Source organism: Xiphophorus hellerii, chromosome 22, assembly GCF_003331165.1.
Source record: "Xiphophorus hellerii strain 12219 chromosome 22, Xiphophorus_hellerii-4.1, whole genome shotgun sequence".
NCBI lineage: Eukaryota > Metazoa > Chordata > Actinopteri > Cyprinodontiformes > Poeciliidae > Xiphophorus > Xiphophorus hellerii.
The window spans coordinates 1,088,224-1,110,131 of record NC_045693.1 but is presented as its reverse complement, the minus strand read 5'-3'; the positions used below and the strand labels follow the sequence as shown (position 1 = coordinate 1,110,131).

The window sequence follows — 21,908 nt, the reverse complement described above, 5'->3', positions numbered from 1 at the left end:
ATGTTTGACTATTGAAACTTTTAAGTTGTTTTTCTAGAACATTTCTGAGACTAACCTAAAGGTTTCAAAGCTTTTTTCTTGCAAGACTAGAGAATTCCAAGTTTTCCTTCTAGAAAATGTCTCGAGTTTAATCTAAAGATGGTTTTTTTGGGCAGAAATTTACTCCTTTTTTTTCTATCTACCATATGCTCTAATATGCTGTCATAATTTCCCAACATAAAAGATACTTTCTGTTTACTCATGGGGAATAAGCTCCAAAAAGCAACATGCAGCACACTTGAAACATAGTACCAATAATGTGAGGTTGCCAAGGAAACGATGGAGCAAAAGTGTGACTTCGGTTAACTTCTTGGTTTTGTCTGCTTTTCCTCTGGCCACAGGTCGACGGAACCAGGGTTGTTTAAAGACGTAAGGCGTACTATGCGGCAGTGAAAAGTGGAGTTTAAACACATTGCAATGTGCTGCGTTCAGGCTGGACGTCGGCCCCCACTAGTGAGGCGAAAAGAGAAGTGAATTTGATCTATTCCTAATTCTGATGACTTTTCGCAATTCTGTCTGCATTGCTGGGCTGCATGACAGAAAAGCAAAAGCCAACTGTGTTTAAAAAAAAAAAAAAAAGCAAAAAGAAATTCAGCAGAAGCAGCGCTTCATGTATGACTCATCCAGTCAGGAAACAACAAGCTGTTTGACACAATGCCTCCTCAGGGCTCTGTGCAGCTGAAGCTGGTGGAGTAGCGATAAGTTTTAATGATGACCTTTCTAAGACCTGCAACGCTTTTCCACAGCTGTGCAATGAACATCCAAGCGACTGTCCCTGACCCTGAGAGACGTGTATGAGTCAGACTGGGACGGCATGGAACGACCCTCACTGTCATTACAGAGGTGAGGCTTTTGTTCATTATGATACCTAATGTGAAAATGAAGTGGAATAATGACTTATGGTGATTGAAATTTATTCATTAAAAAAAAAATGCATTGTTCATAGACCTCCTTATGCTGCTACTCCTATATAAATTGATGCAGGGTTTCCTCGGTGTATTATAAGCCTGGCGGGCCACCAGGTTTTACTTGTGCCTCCACCAGGCTAAGCATTGCTTGTTTATTTAACTCTTTTTAAAATGTTTGCATTTTTAAGACTTTACATTTGGTGTTCAGGTATTAACCTTGCAGTCTTTCAATAACACATAGTTTATCAAGTGATACTTTAAAATTTCTTGTCAACTTTAGGATTTTTGGTAACACTTTATTTGACGAGGTGGTGCATAAGACCGACTGAACACTCCTCCATAGACATTCATAAAGACTATGAAGGAGTCTTTATGAATGTCCTATGACTGGTTGTCTTGATGCATCATTTGTAAATAATGACACTTTTAATGCAAAGTTGCTTTAAAAGTTGCATGGAAAGTCCATTAAAAGTGCCGACTTTGCATTATTTTGTAAATAATGACACTTTAATGCAAAGTTGGCACTTTTAATGGACTTTCCATGCAACTTTTAAAGCAACTTTGCTTTAGATGACTGCGTGTAGTTTTAAAAACTCGATTGTTTGCAAAAGTTTTGTGTTACTTTATCTTTCTTAAAAAGAAAAAGAGTCATTATTTACTGAATGACAATAGTCATAAACATTCATAAAGACTCCTTCATGTTCATGGCAGGTGTTATGTCATGTCTATGACAGCGTCATGTCTGTCTTATATCTTATGCTCGTCTAATAAAGTGTTGCCCATTTTAACTCAACACGACGGGCCACTGGATGAATGACTGCCTAGCGCCCAACCACTGGGCTTAGCAAGTTTTCTGGGGGGAAACCTGTGATGCAATTCTGAAATTTGATAAATTTTGCTTACAGTTTAAACTGAACATGTCATATGTTGACATGAACAGCATGAACAAAAGTTGACATGAACAAAAGTTTTGAATGAGAAGGACGAAAAAATATTGAATAATCTACCCCTTCTCTCAAAATTCAGCTCGCTACAGAATGCATAGCAGGGACACAAATCCACAATATTTGGCCCTTATAAACACGTGACAAGGAAAAAAAAAAAAAAGATTTCTAAGAAAGCAGTGAGTCGCGTTTTCAGTTTGTCTCAAGCTCTGAAAGAGAAACAGAAAACCTGATCATCGATCTGAGCAAATGAAAACTAAAGTTTAACTTCTTGGCTGACTGTGAAGATGAGACGCCATCTTGGATAAGAAGGAACGAGGATTCTGTCATGCTGCCCTCTCGTCAATCAAGTCCAGTTAGATGCTGAATACATGATTTTTTAAAATCTTTTTTACTTGTCATGCATTTATCTATACGTTTGCTATATTGCAGGTTTTCAGGCTTTAGACAGACTTTTTTTAAAAATTCAAGATTGTTGTTTCTATTCAATTATTCTTTTAATGTAGTTTTTTGGACTGACTGACTCTCCTCCTGTGCTTTAGAGTGAGGACTTGCTATGGAACGACTTTGAGGAGAAAATAAGTGACCAGCTCGTCCGCACCATGGAGAACTACACCAGCCAGTTTCCTGAGGTCAAGGTAAAGGAAAATAAATTAAAAAAAAAACTTTATTCATCCCAAAAGGAAATTAAATGTTATCATTTAAGTTTGCTATAAAAAAAAAAAAAAACAACTTGGCTGTGGGAAGGAATGGCGCTCAGCAGCTGTGTTTCCAATACAGATGTGCCTGATCTATCTCTCAGATTTTCTAGAAACTGTTTGTTTTATCAACAGATAAGCAAAGCAAAACAGATTCTACGGTTATAAATCTGATGGATATTAATGAATATAAAAATTATCCTAATTTACACATCAAAACATGCGTCTAACATTTTATCCAATTGTTATGAAAAAAACAACAAATGTTCAACATATCTGCTGTTGGGTGTGCAGATCTGTGTCCTATCACTGTATTGTTTTTTTTTCCATAATTTTTTGTTAACAGATTGTCTTTTTGGAGTCATTGTGATGAGTGGGTTTTTATTTTTATTTTTTGCTTTTTCAGGACCGGGTTGCGAAGCGGGGACGCAAACTGGTGGACTACGATTCGGCTCGTCACCACCTGGAAGCTCTGCAGAGCGCCAAGAAAAAGGACGAAGCCAAAATCACCAAGGTAACATAAATAGGCATGGCTGCTTATAGCTGGAATTTCGCTTTTATATTTTCCCAACATTCTTTCTAATCCTGCTTATCAGGCAGAGGAGGAGTTCAACAAAGCCCAGAATGTCTTTGAGGAGATAAATAACGAGCTGCGGGAAGAGCTGCCTGTTCTCTACCAGAGGTATCAGCAGCAGAAACTCAACACAGACTCAGATTTTGCTGGAATCTGTGTGGGAAGAAAGAAAACTTTGTTTCATGGACAAAGTTCGAATTTGATCTGGTTTCTCTGTCTGCAGTCGGATCGGCTGCTACGTCACGTGTTCCAGAACATCTCAAACCTGAGAGATGTCTTCTATAAAGAAATGAGCGTGGTAAGAAATCTCACTGCTGCTGTGCGAACGAAAGACTCCAGAAGGTCCTCCTGTAATCATCTTGAGTTTCTTCTTTTTACAGCTAAACCGGGAACTTTACAATGTGATGAAGAAACTGGAGACTCAGCACTCAGGCAAAAATTTCATCATCAAGGGTTTGAGTAGGTAGGGCAATGCTTTTACATTTGTTTTAATCATGGCTGCTGTGAAGCCCAAAATGAACCAGACTTTGGTTTAAACTAGATGGTCAGACTCCTGGAACAACATCTCAACCATCAGTTCAATCATCACTGAGACCGTAGTAGACGGCGAGAAGCAAATTGATAATTCCATGATCAAGCCCTTTATCAGTTATCGTGGAGAAGCATTTACAGCATCTACTGGGTGGAGCAATAAAAAAAATATTCTGAGAGATTTCAGAGAAACTGGCCACTAAAGAGTACACACGCAAAATGACATCATCATCAACGCTTTCATGGGCTCTCATGGTCCCTCATGGTCCCACAGCCCTACCCTTATTCACGCCCACATACTGAGGAACACACTGCCAATGGAGACACAAATGCCAAATGTGGACCTTTGTACCACACAGCATCATTCCATTGGCCGAACTTTGGACACAAAACCGAGTAAAGTTGTTGACTCTTCTTCTTTTAAGTGTCTCACCTTTAAATAATTACATTGCTTTGCTTCTACAAGGCAGAGACTCCTCTCTGAAGAGAGGCTGTCCCTGAACCCACAATGCTTTGGTAATCAGTTAAGATCTTTGTTTATGGAAAAGATTCTTGCTGTGAAACATGGGAGGGGCTCGGCGTGATGCCTGGGTACGCCACAGGCTGGCCTGACTCTGCAGGATACAGCGACTTAGGAAGATTACAAGGGGATTTCTGGAGCATGTTGTAGTGTTTGACTCATAGCTCTGGCTGTTATTCCTAAAGATAATAACCCAAAATATTGCGTAGCAGCTCTTTTCTGACAGTAAAAAGCTGTAATCCAGTTTGGGTTAGGCTTATGTTCAATTTTGCTAAACGTATGGCTGTCATAGAACGAAGCAGACGCTTTGAGAAACACTTTAAGGAAGACGGTCTTTGTATAACAATTCAATATTTTTTTTAGCACAAATGCTGATTCACAGAAAATGTGATAGAGTGCTGAGTACTCACAAATCAAGGTTGTGCTTCATAGCAAGGCTATTCCTCAAAAATGTTATAAAAATGACCAAGACTTCATGATTATAGTGCTCACAAAAAGGTCAAATCATCTTTAGATGTATGCATATTTAATCAACAAAGCCAACATGTAGAAGTGTTTGCACCCTTGTAGTAACAGATGCTTGCAACAATGAATTGTTGCAACCTCAAAGGTTGGAGGCAGTCGCTCTGCAGGTGTAAGGTCAACTGACACCAACCAGGCAACAGCTCAGCTTGTCTGCACAAATATTTTAGCATCTGAAGCTCTGCTTTTGGAGAGGCTGGACTCCCTTATACACCGAGTTACTCTGGGAAGCATGTTGGGAGTGTGTGGGAGTACGAGACTGCAGCAGAGTGCCCTTCCATAAACTAATGCCTAACACACAGGGGTGTAAATTGGCACCCCCTAGTGGCCAAATGCGGGTAACAGTATGACATGGTGTGTGAATTTGAACAGTGCACCCGCCACTGTGGTGGGTTGGCATTTTGAACAGGAAATGCCAACCCACCATTGGCATTTTGAACTCCTGTCCAAACTCATATACTTGTGAAAAAGTTTGACATTTTGGGGTGGGGTGGTCCAAGGACTGTCCAGCTGTTGCTAGTTTTGTCTGACCACCCACTGGACATGCCCCACACATGCACTGAGTAAAAAAAAACACAACTCACTGAGTATTGCTCACTGACGGCAAGCTGGATTAAAAATTCTACACAAATATTACTAATATTAAAGAGAAATATTACTTTTGTACAATAAAATGTCAGCAAATGCTCATTTACAGCCGTTAACTCCTCATGGCAACAATATTTGACATGGGGCGTTTATAATTTTGTTCAGTATAATTTGCTTGTACTGGAGGGGTTTGTAATCAAGTGAAATGTTACACATAAAAAAAGAAAAACTGTGGCTGTTGAGACGTCTTAGTGGCTGCTAAGAAAATGTCTCTACCCGCCGCTGCGGCTGCTGGAGGAAATGTTTAATTTCCACCCCTGTTAACACAAAGTCAAAGAACTTGGAGTGAGACTTTAGAAGAGTGAAATTAAAAGTCCTTCACAATTTCTTGTTGTTACGTCAACAAAGTTTTTACAAGTTGTTGAATCCTTTGTCTCACTATCCTTAATTTGGCTTGTAAATCGCACTGTGTTGTGTGCTAAAGAATCAGTGTGATTTTTGTTTGATGTGCTCACATTTGTCCCTTATTTTCTGAGCCAATACTCTCCTCTTTCTTCTCAAACAGCTCAACTGGCAAGTCAAAGAAAAGAAAGTCCCTGGCCATCTCCAACCCCATCCCCTGCAACACGGCTTTCCCAGCTGACCACGTCTCCATCCATTCCTCCACCCAAAACGGCAAAGAGGCTGCTCCAACTTCCCCCGTCCAACAGACTCAGGGCATTTCTGAAGAAGACACCGCCCCAGAGGAGAGCGGCGCCCCATCCGAAAGCATCACTTCGTCAGACTCGGATCTCAGCTCCAGCGGTGTGAACACACCCAAGAGGCAATCTGTGTGCGACGATGAGAACAGCAGCAAGAGCACACGCAATGAGAGTCCGGAGGACCTGGAGGCGGAGCTCGCCACGAACCAGTCGGATGACTCTGGACTCGGGGTGCCAAAGTCTGAGGCGGCGAATCAGGAACTGTCCAACCCCTCTGAGATGGCGGATGGCGATGATGTGCAGAGTCTCGACCAGGGCGCTGTGGGCACTCCGTCGTCAGAGGAGGCCAAACCCGAACCTCCGCCTGTTCCGGTCCCCCGCCAGTCCTTCCACTCCACAGGCCAGCAGCCTCTGCTACCTGCCGAAGGGGAGGACCAGATGGAAACGTCGGACAATCCAGAGACGACAGAGGAGAGTGATGACTTGAGTTCTCAGAATCCACCTGGCTTTCTCTACAAGGTCTACATCACTGCTGTCCAGTAGCAACACAAAATTAATCTTAAGTTACTTTTCTCCATGTTCTCCCAAAAAATATCTGAGTCCAAAACCAGACCCATCGTCAAAGAGAAGAGAGAATTCAGATTTTTTTTTTTATTAAGAAGTTGCATATACTCTCTATTGGATAGTAAGACGCCCCATAAAGGACTGGAGGCGTTCCTTCACAATCAACTCACAAACGCACCATTTTGTATAAAGTCACATTGATAACAAATGTCAATTTAAAATTATACATACACCTTAAAGATCCCCAGTGAAAACGTGTTTATAGGTTCTTAACCATTTGGAGCAGAAAACGGGTTGAAAGCTGATCTCTTAACTGTGTGTTGATGTTTGTTTGTGTCATACCTTTCATTGGAGTTGGGACTGCACAAGAATATGTCCAGTTATTAATAATTCCGAGTAACGGACACAACCAAAACAGGAGACAGTATTACTCCATGAAAATAACTCAAAAATAGTTCAAATAATTTCTTACAGAAAGTTTCTGTCATGTTTGTTTTAGAGCAGGAATGGAAAGCCCAGGTTTGAACTGCTGTGCTCAAGTTTGTGGTACATTTATCAAAAAAGAGATAAAACTCTATATTACTCTATTGAGATATTAAGAGAAATGGAAACCCTTGCAAAAACTTTATTCCGTAGCAGAAGGACTTTAATAATGCCACATGAACTGACTACCAAATACATTATTGCAAGGGAACCAAAAAATTCCTGTGAACAGCAAAATGTTCTTGTGTTTATTGAGTTGAAATTGAAAATTTCTCAGCCACCTTTGAACAAAACAATAAAACTATCTTATTTTCCACCAGGCGGTGGCGACAGAGAGCAATGAATCGTCTGAAGAAGGCCAGCTGCAGTTTGAACAAGGAGACGTCATCCTGGTGCTAGCTGACACCCAAGAGGTTAATCTTTCTCTCTCTCTCTTTCTTTGTGTGTGTGCACACGTGTGTGTGTGTTCTCAAAGAGCATATCTCGCCTTACATCATGCTGCTGCTCACACTGAGGATGACACCCTTCCTGTAAACTTTTGACCTAACAAGTCATTTCAGACCAAGACATTGTGGAAACTTGTTTTTAGCCTTCAGTTGTAAGCATTCAACTTTTTTTTTTTTTTCCGCTTTTGATCTTATGCTCGTGAGGAGTCTTTGCCATTTTCTCAGAATAATTTCCCCTGCAGATAAAATAAACAAGAAAAAATTGTGTTCAGATCCTAATTATTATTTTACACAATCCAGCTTCTCTGTTTACCATCGTACGTTCAACAGAAGCTTGATCAGTTCCTAGTTCCTTTGCCTCATCTACACATTTGTCATGTTACAGCCACAAACCTGTATTATGTATGAAATTATGTATTTTTTGGAATGTTGTGTGATGGAGCAGTACAAAGTAGTGTGTCATTGTAAAGTGGAATGAAAATCTTCTTTTCCTTTCAGCCTTTCCCCTTAGGGGTCGCCACAGCGAGTCATCTGTCTACATGTAACCATGTCTTGTGCATCTTCTCCTCTCACACCAACTACCTTCCTGTTCTCTTTCACTCCATCCATAAATCTGCTCTCTGGTCTTCCTCTCTGTCGGTTCCATCCTCAGCATCCTTCTGCTGATGTATTTCCTCTGTACATGTCCAAACCATCTCAGTCTGTCTTCTCGGACTTTATCTCCAACCTCTGACATGAGCTGTCAGTCAGATGCTGACTGACAGCTCAAGGTTAGAAATGTATCCATTTTTGTCACTCCCAAAGAGAACTTCTTGTCATAAAACTATACTGCCACTCACAGATGCCCACTTCTAACCTCAGGCTTCATTTAACAACTCTTTCCCATAACGTCATTGATTGACTCATCAACTTTGTACCTCTGTAGACTTCTCCCTTGTTCTTGAAAATTGGCACCAGCACAATTCTCCTCCATTCTTCAGACCTCTTCTCTCTCTCACTGAACACTAGTCAAAAACTCACTGCTGTCTCTCCTGGACACTTCCACTCCTCCACAGGTATATCATCCGTACCAACTGCCTTTCTACTCTTCACCCTTTTCCATGTCTATCTTGCTTCATCCTTACTAATCTTAGATCTCCTGATCTACAGTAGCCACTTCTTCTCCTTTTGGTTCTCTCATTTTCTTAATTTATCAACTTTTTAAAGTACTCCATCCATCTTCCTTTAACACTTTTTGAATGTGTCAGACCAATTTCATCTTGATTCTTAATCCTCTTAACCTGTTGGACATCCTTCCTGTCTCCATCTCTTGCCTTGCCAACCGATATAAATCATCCTTCCTTACTGTCCAACCTGTTGTCAGAGTCGGTGTTTGTTTGGCCTTTGCTTCCTCTACCTTCATTTTATGCGGTATGTCCCTTTACTCCTGGTGACTCTCTTCAGTCCTCACATCGTCCCACTTCTTCTTAGTTGCTCTCTTTCTCTGTATTCACACTTCCACTCTTCTGGTTCTGGTTCTGCTCTGCTTCCCCAGAACCAGAACCAAATGAAGAGAAGCAGCATTTGGCTTCTATCCACCACAAATCTGGAACAAACTTCCAGAAAACTGCAAGTTGCTTTTGATAATTACTTGTAGGATACTGCATGATGATGTAAGTCACTTTGAACTCCCTTGCAGCTGAAATGTGAAACACAAATGAACTTGACTTAAGAGATGAAGGAAGGCAAGAACGGTTTTCTTTCAGAACATGCTCTTTCATTATTACACCATTGCCATTATTTTACTTGAAAATTATCTCAAAGTTTATCAATTATCACAATAACTTCTGGGACAGTTTATCATCCAGCATAATTTATCATGATGGTTGTAAAAGTGGTTGTGAGTGTGTACTGCATGCGCAGTGGGTGTGTGTTCTAAGCTGGGTTTTCCATCTGTGTGTGTCTGGCAGCTGGACGGCCTGCTGATGGGGATCAGGGAGGAGAACTGGAAGCAGCACCAGGATCTGGACCACCACTCTGGGATCTTCTCAGGAAACCTGGTCGGCCCGCTGCAGGCGGACTGAGGCCGCCGCCACTCTGACCTTTCTCCTTTCCTCTGAGCTGATACTGGGTCACACATGATGATGATGATGATGGTGATGGTGGTGATGATGATGCAACCTGTGGAACAAACGGGACCCAGCTGACGAACATTACATAAGTGTTTGGAAATGTTCCAGTATTTTCACCTCTTTATGTTTTTACAAGATTTCTACGAGCCACTGTGAAACAATCTTTTCAAGCTGTTTTTAATGTTTTACAACAAAATCAATAAAGTTCTAAATGATGGGAGAAGTTTTTTTGGGTTTTTTTAAAGTAAGACCTGGGTTAATACACCAATAGATTTATGTGCTGCTATATAAATGGTGGATTTTTACAGACTAACTGAAATTATGTGCACTGTAAACACAAAGACACCTGCGGGGGGGGGGGGGGGGGGGGGGGGGGGGTGGGGGGGCTGAACTATAAAAACTGAACAAAGATTGAGCTAAAAATTTGTTGGTCAAAAAAAGCCAAATTTTGTTGAAAGCAATAAAGAAGGTAAGACATGAGAGCTTTGCATGCATGTCATGTTTGTCTTTGTAAAGACAACCATGTTTAATTTTTCTAAATTATGATAGTTTTGGTTTTCTGATTGTTTTATTACACAAATTTTCAATAAAGTACACAGAAGATTTGGGCTGAAGAGAAAAAAGCCATTCAGCCCAGGACACATTTGTAAATAAGATGGTTTTAGTCTGGCTAGAAAAAAGGACCAATTTAAAAAAAAGTGAACTGAACATTTACAAGCCAGAGATAGAATTTTGAAACAAAGCCAACTTGTTCAGTTGTGCTAAACCTGGGGTGCTCAAAGTGTGGCCCGGGGGCCATCTATGGTCCCCTGAAGTATTTCATTCGGCCCCTGACCACCATCCTGGATGGAGCAAAGTTGATTCAGATGGACACTTTATTTTTACCATTTATTTTCAGAGACAAACACTGTAGGCCTGCATTTGTATTGGGAATTCACGTGAAAAAACCCAACAAAATTGGGATATTCACTAATGAAAGATGGATATTCACTTGAAAAGGTCCAAGGTAAAAACAGTTACATTTATCTTGACAACATGTCCTCCGATCCCTAAAAAGTCTTAAATTTATGCATCAAATTAAGGCCTTAAAATGACAAATTCATTTCAAAAAGCGAGTTGGCCTTGAATATGTTGATCACAGATCTAAAATTTTCTTTTGGCAGGATTATTTTATTTAGAGTATATTGTATGTATTTTGTTTTCTCGTAAGGCTCAAGGTTGAGTCACGCAGACGTCTTTTTTTGCGTTCGGTGACTCTCTGGTCACAGACTCTTTCTAGCTAACTAGCTGTTGGGTCGTCTACCTCGTGTGAGTTACAGTTTGTCGGCAGTTATCTGGATGAAGTTATTACGCTTCCTTGGACATATAGGTCTTAAATTCATGAGTAATCCATGAGTATTGGCCTTAAAAAGTCTTCGATTTGAGTTGGTGAAACCTGCAGTAGAACAACCCGATGGTGCAAAACCTTTTTATGTTTTAGATCTACGATGATTTACAGATCCCATTTCTGCAAAAATTCTTTGTTTGAATAAGATCCTGCATAGTTAGTTTATTATTGAGCAAATTAATGTTTATTTTTTAAAATTCAATGTGGAAAAAAAAGAAAAGGATTATGCTCCCTCCCCCTCAAGTTCTTTCAACTTCACAATTTTGGACCATGTGGCAAAACAGCTGGTGATCCGTTTGTTTTGTTTGTTTGTTTGTTTTATCAGGGGGGTTTGCATACTTCATCTACCTGCACAGCCATGAAGAGATTAATGTTAAAAGGAGATATTCTCAGTGGAGCACTCTGGGCTTTGCTCCAGTATGAATCTAATTTATTGTTACTTGTCTTGTACTTTTTTTCAGAGTGGGGCCCTAACTGGGTGAGGACATGTCAGAGGTTTGTTTCCTCCCTGCTGACCTCGCACTGTTCTGCTCTGCGCTGCGCTGCTTGTTTGCAGTGAGTTTTCCTTCGGGCTGAAGGAAAACTCTGAGGTCACTCGGGGCTCCATGCTGCCATGACGCAGCTCCATCAGTACGCAGCGTTAACGTGAAGAGGCACACGGTGGATAAACACAGAAAAAGCTCCCCTGCCAGCTACGGAGTCTCAACCTCAGCACGGTCGCATTCTTCACCTTTGTAGAGTTCACTCTGTGTAAACACCCTGAGGTGATATAAAAAGTGATTTAAACTTCCATTTCACATCGATTAAACATCTCTTAAACAAGCCTCTGGTAGCAGCGGTACAAAGCGCCTCACATGGGAGGCCGCAGGAGAACAAGTCGCTCTCTGTGGAAATGAACAGAGGAAATGTTTAATATGCGTTTCTTCCTGAAACGATATTCCTCCACACCGCGGGCAGAGACACGACTGGTCAGGGCGAGGTCAGAGGTCGCAGTTAGAAAAACAACATTAGCAGGAATGGACGCGTGTGCAGCTCGGTGCTGCTTGGAGCTAACACAGTTCATCTCCTATCTGAAAAGCTGATGCTAAAGCTAACGTGACTCCTGACTGGTTATGCCAGTGTTTACAGACTACAACTGTGCAAAATACCTGGCTGACCCTAGCTCCTCCTGGGAGCTGCAATTCCCAAGCTTCCAGGTTTCCATATCACAGAGGAGTCCTCTCTACTCAGCTCCTTCAGACTAGCCAGTAGCAATTAGCAAACACCTGTTGGATCTGTGCATGATCTGAGCTCATTAAACCAGCTATCTCTGAGTGAAATGCAGGTAAAAATGTTGTTAAAGGGTTGATAGAGGAGCCATGTTGTGATGACTTCCTGAAGGCAGAGTTTCAGGAAGAGCAGGCATTTGTTAAAGAGAGAGGCCTTAAATTATGAAGTTAAATTTCATTTAAGTCATATTTGATATATGTAGCATTTTTATAACAACTGATGTTAACATAGTTATTTGTGCTACAAAATAGCACTATATGACTGGTAGTTTCTTCTACATATTATGAAGGGTTAGTTCAGATCTTTTAGAGGTGAGTTTCGGTGGAGTTGTCAGGAATAATTCTCTTAGCAGTTGACAAATGTTGGCATGTTGTTGGAATATTAAATACATTCTCAAAGTGGAGGAAGGCTAACAAGCTGGCTCACTTTTTTCACCTTCATCTAAAAACAATCTAGAAACTACATTTTGTGTTGTCTTTTACTAATACTTTAATTGGTTTGATGTTCCGAAACACTAAAATGTCAAAAGCGTGCAAACAAATGTGAACATCAGAAACTAGAGCTAAATACATTTGATCTGAAATGGTCACATATTATTTCCTTTTCTAAAGGAAGCAACATTAATGTAGAGGTTCAGGAATATTTTCAATCTAAAGGAATATTTCTGCAGTATTTCCTATTAAGTTAAAACTGTAGAATCCCAAAACCAATACGACCTGTTGAAAGAAAGATAAATTAGAAAACTAACCCAATAATTTGAAAAGTAATTAGATTTTCAGTTTTTCCTTTTTTAAAGGAGTAAATACTCTTTCGCTGGACTGTATTGTACACGGTTTTGTTTTGTTGTGAGCTTAGAAAACTACAATTATTTTTATTCCTAAAAAAGGAAAACTGTTTCTCATGCTGTGAGTATTAGAAAAAAACCTTCCTTGTGAAGAACAAGCCAGATAAGATCATTACAGATAGAAGAACAAGTATAGGCTTCCCTGTTCCCCGTAGTTTAAATATGAACTCTCTCTTTCTTCCCACGTTTTTGGCTAATTAAGTAATTAAGAGCCACATTGGGCCCCAGAGATCCAGTTCACAGACGCCTAGCCTGTTGTCATGGCTCCACACATGAGCAATTTCAGGTTTTTTTAAATACCCACACGTTGACTTTAGAAAGTACTCAGCAGAATTCCCCCCACCCCCTCAAAACTCCCACATTAGTAACCACATCGCTATTTTAATTGTGATAATCATGTGGCTTCCTGCGTGTTTGGGTGGCCCTGTGTATGTTTGTAAGTGTGCAGGGAAGAGTCCTCCGTTATGCAGCCTGACTCATTCGAAGTGTGTATCTCTTATCGCCCCTTTTTCTGACATAACGCAGACATGTCCTCTGTGTGTGTGTGTGTGTTGGTTGGTTGGTAACTTTTGGCAGTCTGTGGCGGTTTTGGCTGTGAAATGTTCTAATTTTCTCCACATGGCTGGCTCCATGGCTATTGGAGAATGAAATCTTTAAACTTTACAAGCACGGTGTGGAAAAGTAACTGCAGCCAAGCTGAAGAGGTGTTTCGGGGAGCTTCTGTTACTCAGACCTTTCCAATTAGCTAGCTAACGTAACTGGAAAAGCAGCCATTAAGCTTTTCTGCAGTTTCACAGCCGTGCGCGGCCAGAAACGTACTGGTTTTCCACAGGCTGGTGCCAAATCTGTTAAGATCACCCGATGCTCATTTCCCCTCCTCGTTTCGTCTTTGAAAATTAGCTTAAGACACACAGTGCAGTCCACAGGGTCCATACATCAGATGGGAATATAACTTCCTGTCTCCATGTTTCAAGTTGGTACGCTTGTTGTTTACTAGCTTACTCTGGCTGACTGGGATTAATCATTACAAAGTAATCTTTCTGAAACGCAGAATGGCATCCATCTTTATAACCTCTGCTGCTGAGTTTCTTCCGGTTCGCTTTCTGTTATCGAAGAATGGTAAAAGCGAGTGTTTCATTTGAGCTTGATGTGCATTTCCTGGTTCGGAAAAGCAACAGTCGATTTAGAGCAGGGCATGTGTTCGCATCTGATAAGTCATTTTAAAAGCACAGCTGGGATTTTACGGCACTCCGCTGACGATTGGCCACCGTAATTTGACATATTTCAGGATGCAGAGCCACACCACAGGAAGGGACGGTTCAGAAGTTAACCAAATAGTGGATACCACAGAAAAACAAACATTTCGTAGGGTAAAGAGGACCTCTCCCAAAGTTCCTTCATGTTTTTAAAAATCTCCAAATAAAACCATTCAGACACCATTCATCTAGTTTACATAATTAAAGTGTTTAATTGCAAGTGGCGCTCCCCTTTCAGGCCCGGCCTGAAAAATGCTGACTTCCCCTCTAGCACTTTTTTTAAAAAAGATGTTGATACGTTAAAGAGTGAATCTGTTTAATGTGGGTGTTTCGTGATAGACTGACAAAAGATTAAATATATTTGAGAGGTGGACTAGCGACCTGTCCAGGGTGACCCCGCCTCTTGCCTGGAACATTAGCTGGAGATAGACACCAGCACCTCCTGACCCCACTAGGGACAAGGGTGTAAGAAAATGGATGGATGGATGGATGGATGGAGAGGTGGAAAGAAAAATTTAGGTTTGCATATGAATCAATGATTCTAAAACCACATTTTACTGTATTTATAGTGACTTGTGGCTGCTTCTGTGATCAATGCTCTACTTATCCTGCCTGCCTGTTAGGTGGAAGGTCAAGTGTCATAGTGATTATGAATTTTTTCATAGTCTTTACATTTTTATAAGAATTTATGTGCTCTGTGAGAAGTCCAAGCCTATGCCTCCAACAAGCAATCACTTCTCAAGGTTCTGACTCTCTGTACAAAGCAAAAGCAGATGGTTTTTACCAGGCTAGTGGTTGTAGCATTGTAGAATACGAAGTTCAAGGGGTGTGAAGTCATTTCCAAGGTCTTGTAGAACAGATGATCATGTTGTGTCAACAGGTTGTTCATACTTTATGCCAGTAGAGCTCCAATGGGACTCATTACTTGCTCTGTTGTCAGGTAGAAAAGGTGCCACTGTGCCATTACTTTAATTGGGAATAGATTATGGAGATGAAAGTTAGGGTTTTGACTGATGGTGACAAGTCGTACTAAGAAAACGTAACACTTGGTTGTACGGTGTGGCACAGTCTCTTCCTGGTTACATATGCAACTCCAGCTCATGATGAAATGAACTGCCAGTTGAAATAGCAACACATAAGCCATAATTTATATCATTCTTCTTTCTATCAGCTAGAGCTACAGGGTGCAGTTTAATGTGCCGTTTAGAGTCGTGTTTTTACAGAGTGAACACTCTCCGTCTACAAGTGGTATTGCCTTTGGCCGGCTAAACAGCAGGCTTAGTGTTATTCAAATCAGAGGCTCTCCTTGATCGGTTACCCTTCTTGCCCCCCAACACACACACACACACGCCCACACACACACACACACACGTGCACGAATACATCTATAAATAATCCCACACTGCATACCTGCCTGTCTGCTGTGATAGAGAGAAGCTTAGCTTCGGCAAAGTTGAGAATAGATGTGATCAGTTCGTGGGATTTCTCACTTTAGTCGTGTTGAATTGTCTTGACATGCTAGCTTTGTTGGGGAAAATGATCCTTTTCTGACTGAGGACAAACTCACAGAACACTTCAAGCTTTCACAGTCATTTGTCTGCTGAGGGTTTGCTCACAGTTCAGCGAACTTTGGGTTGAGACAAACGAAGACTTGGACAGAGGTCAGTTCCCTCCTTTTTGCGACACTAACACATTGCATAATCATATTTAAATGTTAAGTGTTACAGTGAATATTATGGTACAATAGTAGGAATGCCCCTAAAACTGTAAGGTGAAGTTTTGGGACATTTAATCAGTCAATCGTTTGATTGTCACACTGAATTGTTCTGTCCATATCTTGCATATGGATGAATGGCTCCACATATCTGAACCTTGTTGTCTCAAGATGGCTGATTTTGTCTCCTTTCTCCACTTTTTCTGCTAACATATCAGAAGAGCCTAATTTTGAGAAATTATGAGTCCAAGATGTCTGCGAATGCCAGACTCTTTGGCCAACATGCTAGACGCTGTGTGGCTCTGAACACCAGCACTATCCCCATGGTGAAACATGGTGGTGGTAATATCATGCTGTGTAGGGACAGAAAATGATGCAAATCAAAGGATAATCAACTAGGAATGACCTAGTGAAAGCCAAAGCTGAGAGTCTGTGTCAAAAATTTTAAATTAGTGGATACATACTGTACATTATATAAACACTCATCCAGTCTCAGTGAGCCAAAGTTGTTTTGCTATCACTTAACAAATTCAGTCTGCAGATGTGTAAGGTCCAGGCATAAAACCCCCAGAAGACATAGAGCTGGAATCACAGATGAAGGTGGGTCTACCAAGCATTAATCCAGGCTTCCTGACTAATGTTATACATGAGTTATGAAAGCTTTTGCAAAGCAATATAACGGGATGTGCTGTATGATTTCCTTTACACAAGTTGAAACATAAACTCTCCTTTCTGCTGTAATGTGAAAACTAGGGACCAGGGAACACTTACAGCTCCACCCCAGAAGAAGATACAACCTTTTCCTCCTTTCCCCTCTCTCTCTCTCTCTCTCTCTCTCTCTCTCTCTCTCTCTCTCTCTCACTCTGAGTCTTTACATGTCCCCATCCACTCTGGAGCAGCATCACACCGGACCTGTTGGAGCTGAGAAGTGGGGTTGTTCAGGGTTCTGATTTCGGGTTAAGAGCACAAAGTTGGCCGGGATAAGGAACCAGGACGGATGATGCGTGTTGCGCCGCGCCTCCTCCATGAAAGAAGAGTCTCTCAGCAGCTGAGATGGGCGCCCTTCCTGGACTCTCACCTTCGTACCGGCCGCGGGGAGACCGCCGCTGCCGCGCCGCGCTGCTGCTACCTGTAGTGGCGGCCGCGCTTCAGCTTTGTGCCGCTTTTAACCTGGACGCGGAGGGACGCTCCGTTTTCACGGGAAAGCGGGGGAGTTATTTCGGATATTCCGTGGAATTCTTCGGGAACTCATCCAGGTAAGGTCACAGCACAACTCCGCGAAGCACAACCTTAATAAAAAAAACCCAAAACAAAACAACAACAACAAAAAAAACAAACAACGAAAGATAACTACAAATCCTATTTTTTTTCGTAATCCGGGTCTTTTGTTTACGGTTTACATCCGGTCTTCTGTTCTAGCACAGACACAAAGACCCCAACCCGTCTGAATGCTGTAAGTTATTATTGTAAAAATCCATTTCAAAGATGATTTTGAGTTGTTGTTTCGTATTTTCAGATATTCCTACTAAAACACACATCCTTCATTTGCACTTTGATCTTTTCCACACACGTGCACACTCAGATGGAATTCCTGCGCGAGTCTGATTGGAACCAGACGCACGAGTCTGTGTGTGATTCAGAGAGGAGGGGGTTAACCCACAGCAAAGAAAAACACGACTCTTACCCCGAACAGGGCTCCGAGAGGACAGTGGAGCTTTTTCATTTGGCTTTTTTTTTTTTTTTTTCTGACAGCTCAGGAACTGCTGAGAGAAAGATGCAGTCAGAGATCAAAAGTCTTCTTGTTCTACACACAGAAAGGTCCATTACCTGGTTTGACTCAAGATCCATAGAGGGGATGAATGAGGTGTGAAGTCTATTAACCCAACCTGATGGCTTCAGATTGCCTTCACCTGACAAAATTTTAAAAATAATGCAGATGAGAATTGGTTTGTAGCTCATTATGACTTTGTATTTTTGTGTTTGTTATGATGTAAAGCACTTTGAAATACCTTGCTGATGAAGTGTGCTATACAAATAAAATTTGATTGATTGATTGATATATGGAAAACAGACCTTTCTACGGACCTGTCTTAAGGCCCGTAGAAAAAAAAAATCTTTGCCTAAGGAAAGAAATAAAGCTACAAGAAAATAGGGGGAGTCTATGTGCAGCACTGTAAAAAATATTGCATTCAGTAAATAAATAACTGCAGCTGACGTAACAAAATGTTGCACAATATTTAGTTCACGAGATGAGACGAGTTTTAGCAATTCTCCTTGGAAATGTTTCAAAGAACGGTTTTGTAAACTGTTTTTTAAAACAAAGTGTCATGAGTGTAGGAATACCCCCGTTGAAATTTGACTAGACCATATGCAGTGGTTTTTCTGTGCTTGTCTACAGTGCACCTCTTGTATTTGCAGGAGTTAGGGACCATAATAAGTAAATTCAAAGACCCCCTCAGAAAACACTAATAACTACCAGTTAAAACACAAATTATACCTTAATGTGCATTAATAAGCTCAGTGGAAACTATGCTAGCACAGGTAGAAGCTAGCATCCACTTTATTGGAGTACAACCAATCAGCATCAAGGAAAATGAATTGGGCTCCTGAATTGGCCGCTTTGCAAACACCATCCATTAGCCAGTGAAGTATGATTGCTATTTTGGTTTCACAAGATGCATTTTCTTTCATTTATGCTTGAGATATGTTCCACTAAGAAAAATAAAATAAAGATTTTTTTTTTTCAGATAATTTGGAATTACATTCCACAAAATAATCTGTGTATTTTCAGAATAGACAGGATTCACTGACTCCGAACCCATCCAAGCATTGAACAGATGCTTAGAACAAATCAATGTGTGGATGTGCCATAACTTTCTCCAGGTGAACAGAAACCAACCTGAAGTTATTATCTTCAGACCTAAAGAGGACCGATCTGGAGTCAGCACACAGCTTTCCCGGTCCATCATAGAGACACACAAAAACGCTACTAATGAACTAGTAGCACGAGGGTAATCTAAACAGATTGTGAAACATTTTCAGACCAAAGTTTCTCCAGTGTTTCCAGTGTTAAAACATGTCTGGTCCTAAACTTGGGTCTTCGCTGGCTCCTGGAACATTTTGATTGGCTGTTGGTCTCCATAGATGCGTTTTTGTTGACAACATAATAGCTCAGTTTGACATTTATGTCAAAAATAAATTTGCTCTATGGAAACACGCCAATTAAAAAAAAAAAAATCTTGTTTTTCAATAAAAAGTTTTGGCACTAGGCTGAAGTGGGTTTTTTTTTTTACTGTATTGAAATGAGTTGATTTAGCAAAACTGCATTGGAAACACTGCACCAGCTGCATAATCACCAACCGGCATGGTGTGGTGTACACTCATGGCATGGTGTTTATTTTGGTGACATATCAAGATTTTAATTGTGTTTCTTATTTATTGGAAACACCACAATTGCGAAATTGTGTTTTTTCTACATGAGCGGAGTATAGACAAAGTTTTGCGCATATTTGTTACGGAAAGACAGCTAATGATCCAGACCTCAGAACATTATGGATCCTGTTCTTTCCTCAGGCTTGTGGTTCTTCAGTCTGAGCCGAGGTTGTGCCAATCTTACGGCACCAGAGCTGGTCGAGACAAAAGTCTAACGCCAAACAGACACTCAAACTACTTTGGCACTGAACCAGTGTGGTTGGCTTTACTTCAGCATTCACTGGCTAACCTAAAGTTGAACAACTTAAGATTCAAGGCTGTAATAACCAGACAAGCCTACTGCGAGCTAGAACCAGACTAACAGAACCATCAGAACAACCTGACTGCTATCAAAGGTTTTAGCTTTGTGGCCAAAGCCAAAAGCTGATTGGCTTGTCTCGCCACTCTTGTTGCTTGCTTTCCACAGTTGCTGTAAATCTCCAGAGGACTCAGTTCAACACCTAAAATCTTTTACACAGTTGTGGTCAGTAAGATTCCATTCACTCGTTGTGGCCATGAATTTAATACTCTCTCTGGGCTTCTATTGATGCTATAAGACGTTCATTTTCATGATGGAGTTAATGAGACAAAAAAGACCTGGTTCCCAGTGTTGAATTTACTGGGGATTTTCTTTTATTCAAGGTCAATATTGCACAAACACCTCCACTAGCATTTGGATAACTGTTACTTTTTGTAGCCATCGTCAAGTTCCTAATGTATTACTGGCTGGATATACGTGAGATGACAAACACTTTAACAACTTTTTTCTTTCATTGCTTCCTTTTAATAACAGAAATCACTCTGTAATCATCGCAACAAACCGTTAAAACAAAGAAAATATATTTAACAGTTATTTAATGTTTCTGGTTGTTGGCAAATGAGTTTACATATTAGCTAAATATTTAACTCTGAACTGTGGGAAATGACAAATGGCCTGTACTTGCATAGAGCTTTATCAAGTCCAGAGGACTCCAAAGCACTGCACACTACAGTCAGTTATTCAACCATTCACACACTGATGATGATGAGCTATTGGATAGTAGCCACAGGCTGCCAGCAGGCAAGGCTGGTGGGTGTCCTCCCCAAGGACACAATGACAGACAGAGTGGGGATTGAACCGGCAACCCTCCAATGCTAGGCAAACTAAATATTCAGTTTGAGGCTAGAAATATTTAGCCTTCTAACTAAACATTTAGTATGAAGCTAAATAGCTAATCTACTCTAATTAAATATTTAGATTGAAGCTGTGACATTTAAAAATTGTGAAAATATGACTGAAAAATGAACACCCCAGTTTTTGGTGTTATGATGGGCCATGTAATCAAAATCAAAAGGTTGTTAATTTTTGACTGTGTAACTTTACAGGTGACATACAATAGATATTACGCTGCTGAAGTAGATTTAGCTTTCAGCAGCTAACAGGTGAGCCTACAGTAAATCCTGCCTGCTCTCCATCAGGTTTCCTCTCACCATCATCCTCTGGGGGCTAGCAGGCTAACATGTTGGGCTAATGTTTTCCTCATTGGAAACTGGTTTAGATTTTCTGGGCTTGCTTTGTTAAACTTGCGATGGTTAGTGGGCATGTTGTGAGCTAATTACTAAGATTTTGATTTAGACCCATTTGTTTTGAGGGAGCTCGGTTTTTTTCTTTCCCTCGCAGCACTTATTATTTGGAACAATGCTACGCTTTGTCCTCAATCAGCTTCATGTGTTTTAACAGCTTACAATTGTTGCGGAACATAAATCCAGACTGCTGGTCTGTGGGAAAGTGAAGCTCTCCTGAACACGTCTCTGCTGATAGCATTGTTTTTTCTGGCTGCCATGCATTCTGACTCTTATTAGATTGTTTATCCATACTTAGCATTATGAAGAGCGGCCCTTGTTGGTTCCAGGTTAGCTCTGTTTTCACTGTTCAGTGTAAGGTTAGATGCAGCATGTGTGGGAAGGTAGTGTGTCCATGCAAAGCCATGTGGGAAATAATTGCACATCTGTTTTAGTCCTCTTTCTGCATGTACTCTGCTAACGGTGAAGGACTGTTCTGCTCCTTGGTTTTCCTACAGCTTTGGCTGTTTGGCTCCATTAAAACAATACAGTAAAAATAATGGAGTGACGCTAAAGTAATCTCTTCATTTTTTGCTATATGATAACCTTCCCTTTATTTTAGTTGTGTTTTCTGTATAATTGTGAAGTGGAAATAAAAACGATACGTGGTTTTCAGCATTATTTATCCGTAAAAACTGAAAAGTGTATTTATATTTAACCCCCATTTGAAAATACTTTATAAACCACCTGCTGTTATTGCTGCAGGTGTTTTAGAGTGTTTGTCAACTGGCTTTGC

At 40.7% G+C, this 21,908-nt stretch overlaps 2 protein-coding genes across 2 annotated transcripts in view; both read left to right on the top strand.

The window, feature by feature from the left end:
* Positions 1-693: 693 nt before the first annotated feature.
* LOC116713372 (bridging integrator 2-like) lies at positions 694-9,846 on the top strand. Its single transcript, XM_032553516.1, is given in 11 exon segments — positions 694-731; positions 843-882; positions 2,434-2,529; positions 2,996-3,103; positions 3,186-3,271; positions 3,387-3,406; positions 3,409-3,461; positions 3,544-3,626; positions 5,890-6,544; positions 7,393-7,485; positions 9,468-9,846. Coding segments are annotated over 11 exon segments (1,386 nt in total). The 3' UTR covers positions 9,582-9,846.
* A 7,080-nt stretch (positions 9,847-16,926) lies between these two features.
* The window catches only part of LOC116712897 (integrin alpha-5-like), a 48,194-nt gene continuing 43,212 nt past the window's right edge, over positions 16,927-21,908 (top strand). The window contains exon 1 of the mRNA XM_032552772.1: positions 16,927-17,355. Within this exon, the coding sequence (XP_032408663.1) occupies positions 17,153-17,355 (203 nt within the window). The 5' untranslated portion in view covers positions 16,927-17,152. The remainder of the gene's footprint in view (positions 17,356-21,908) is intronic.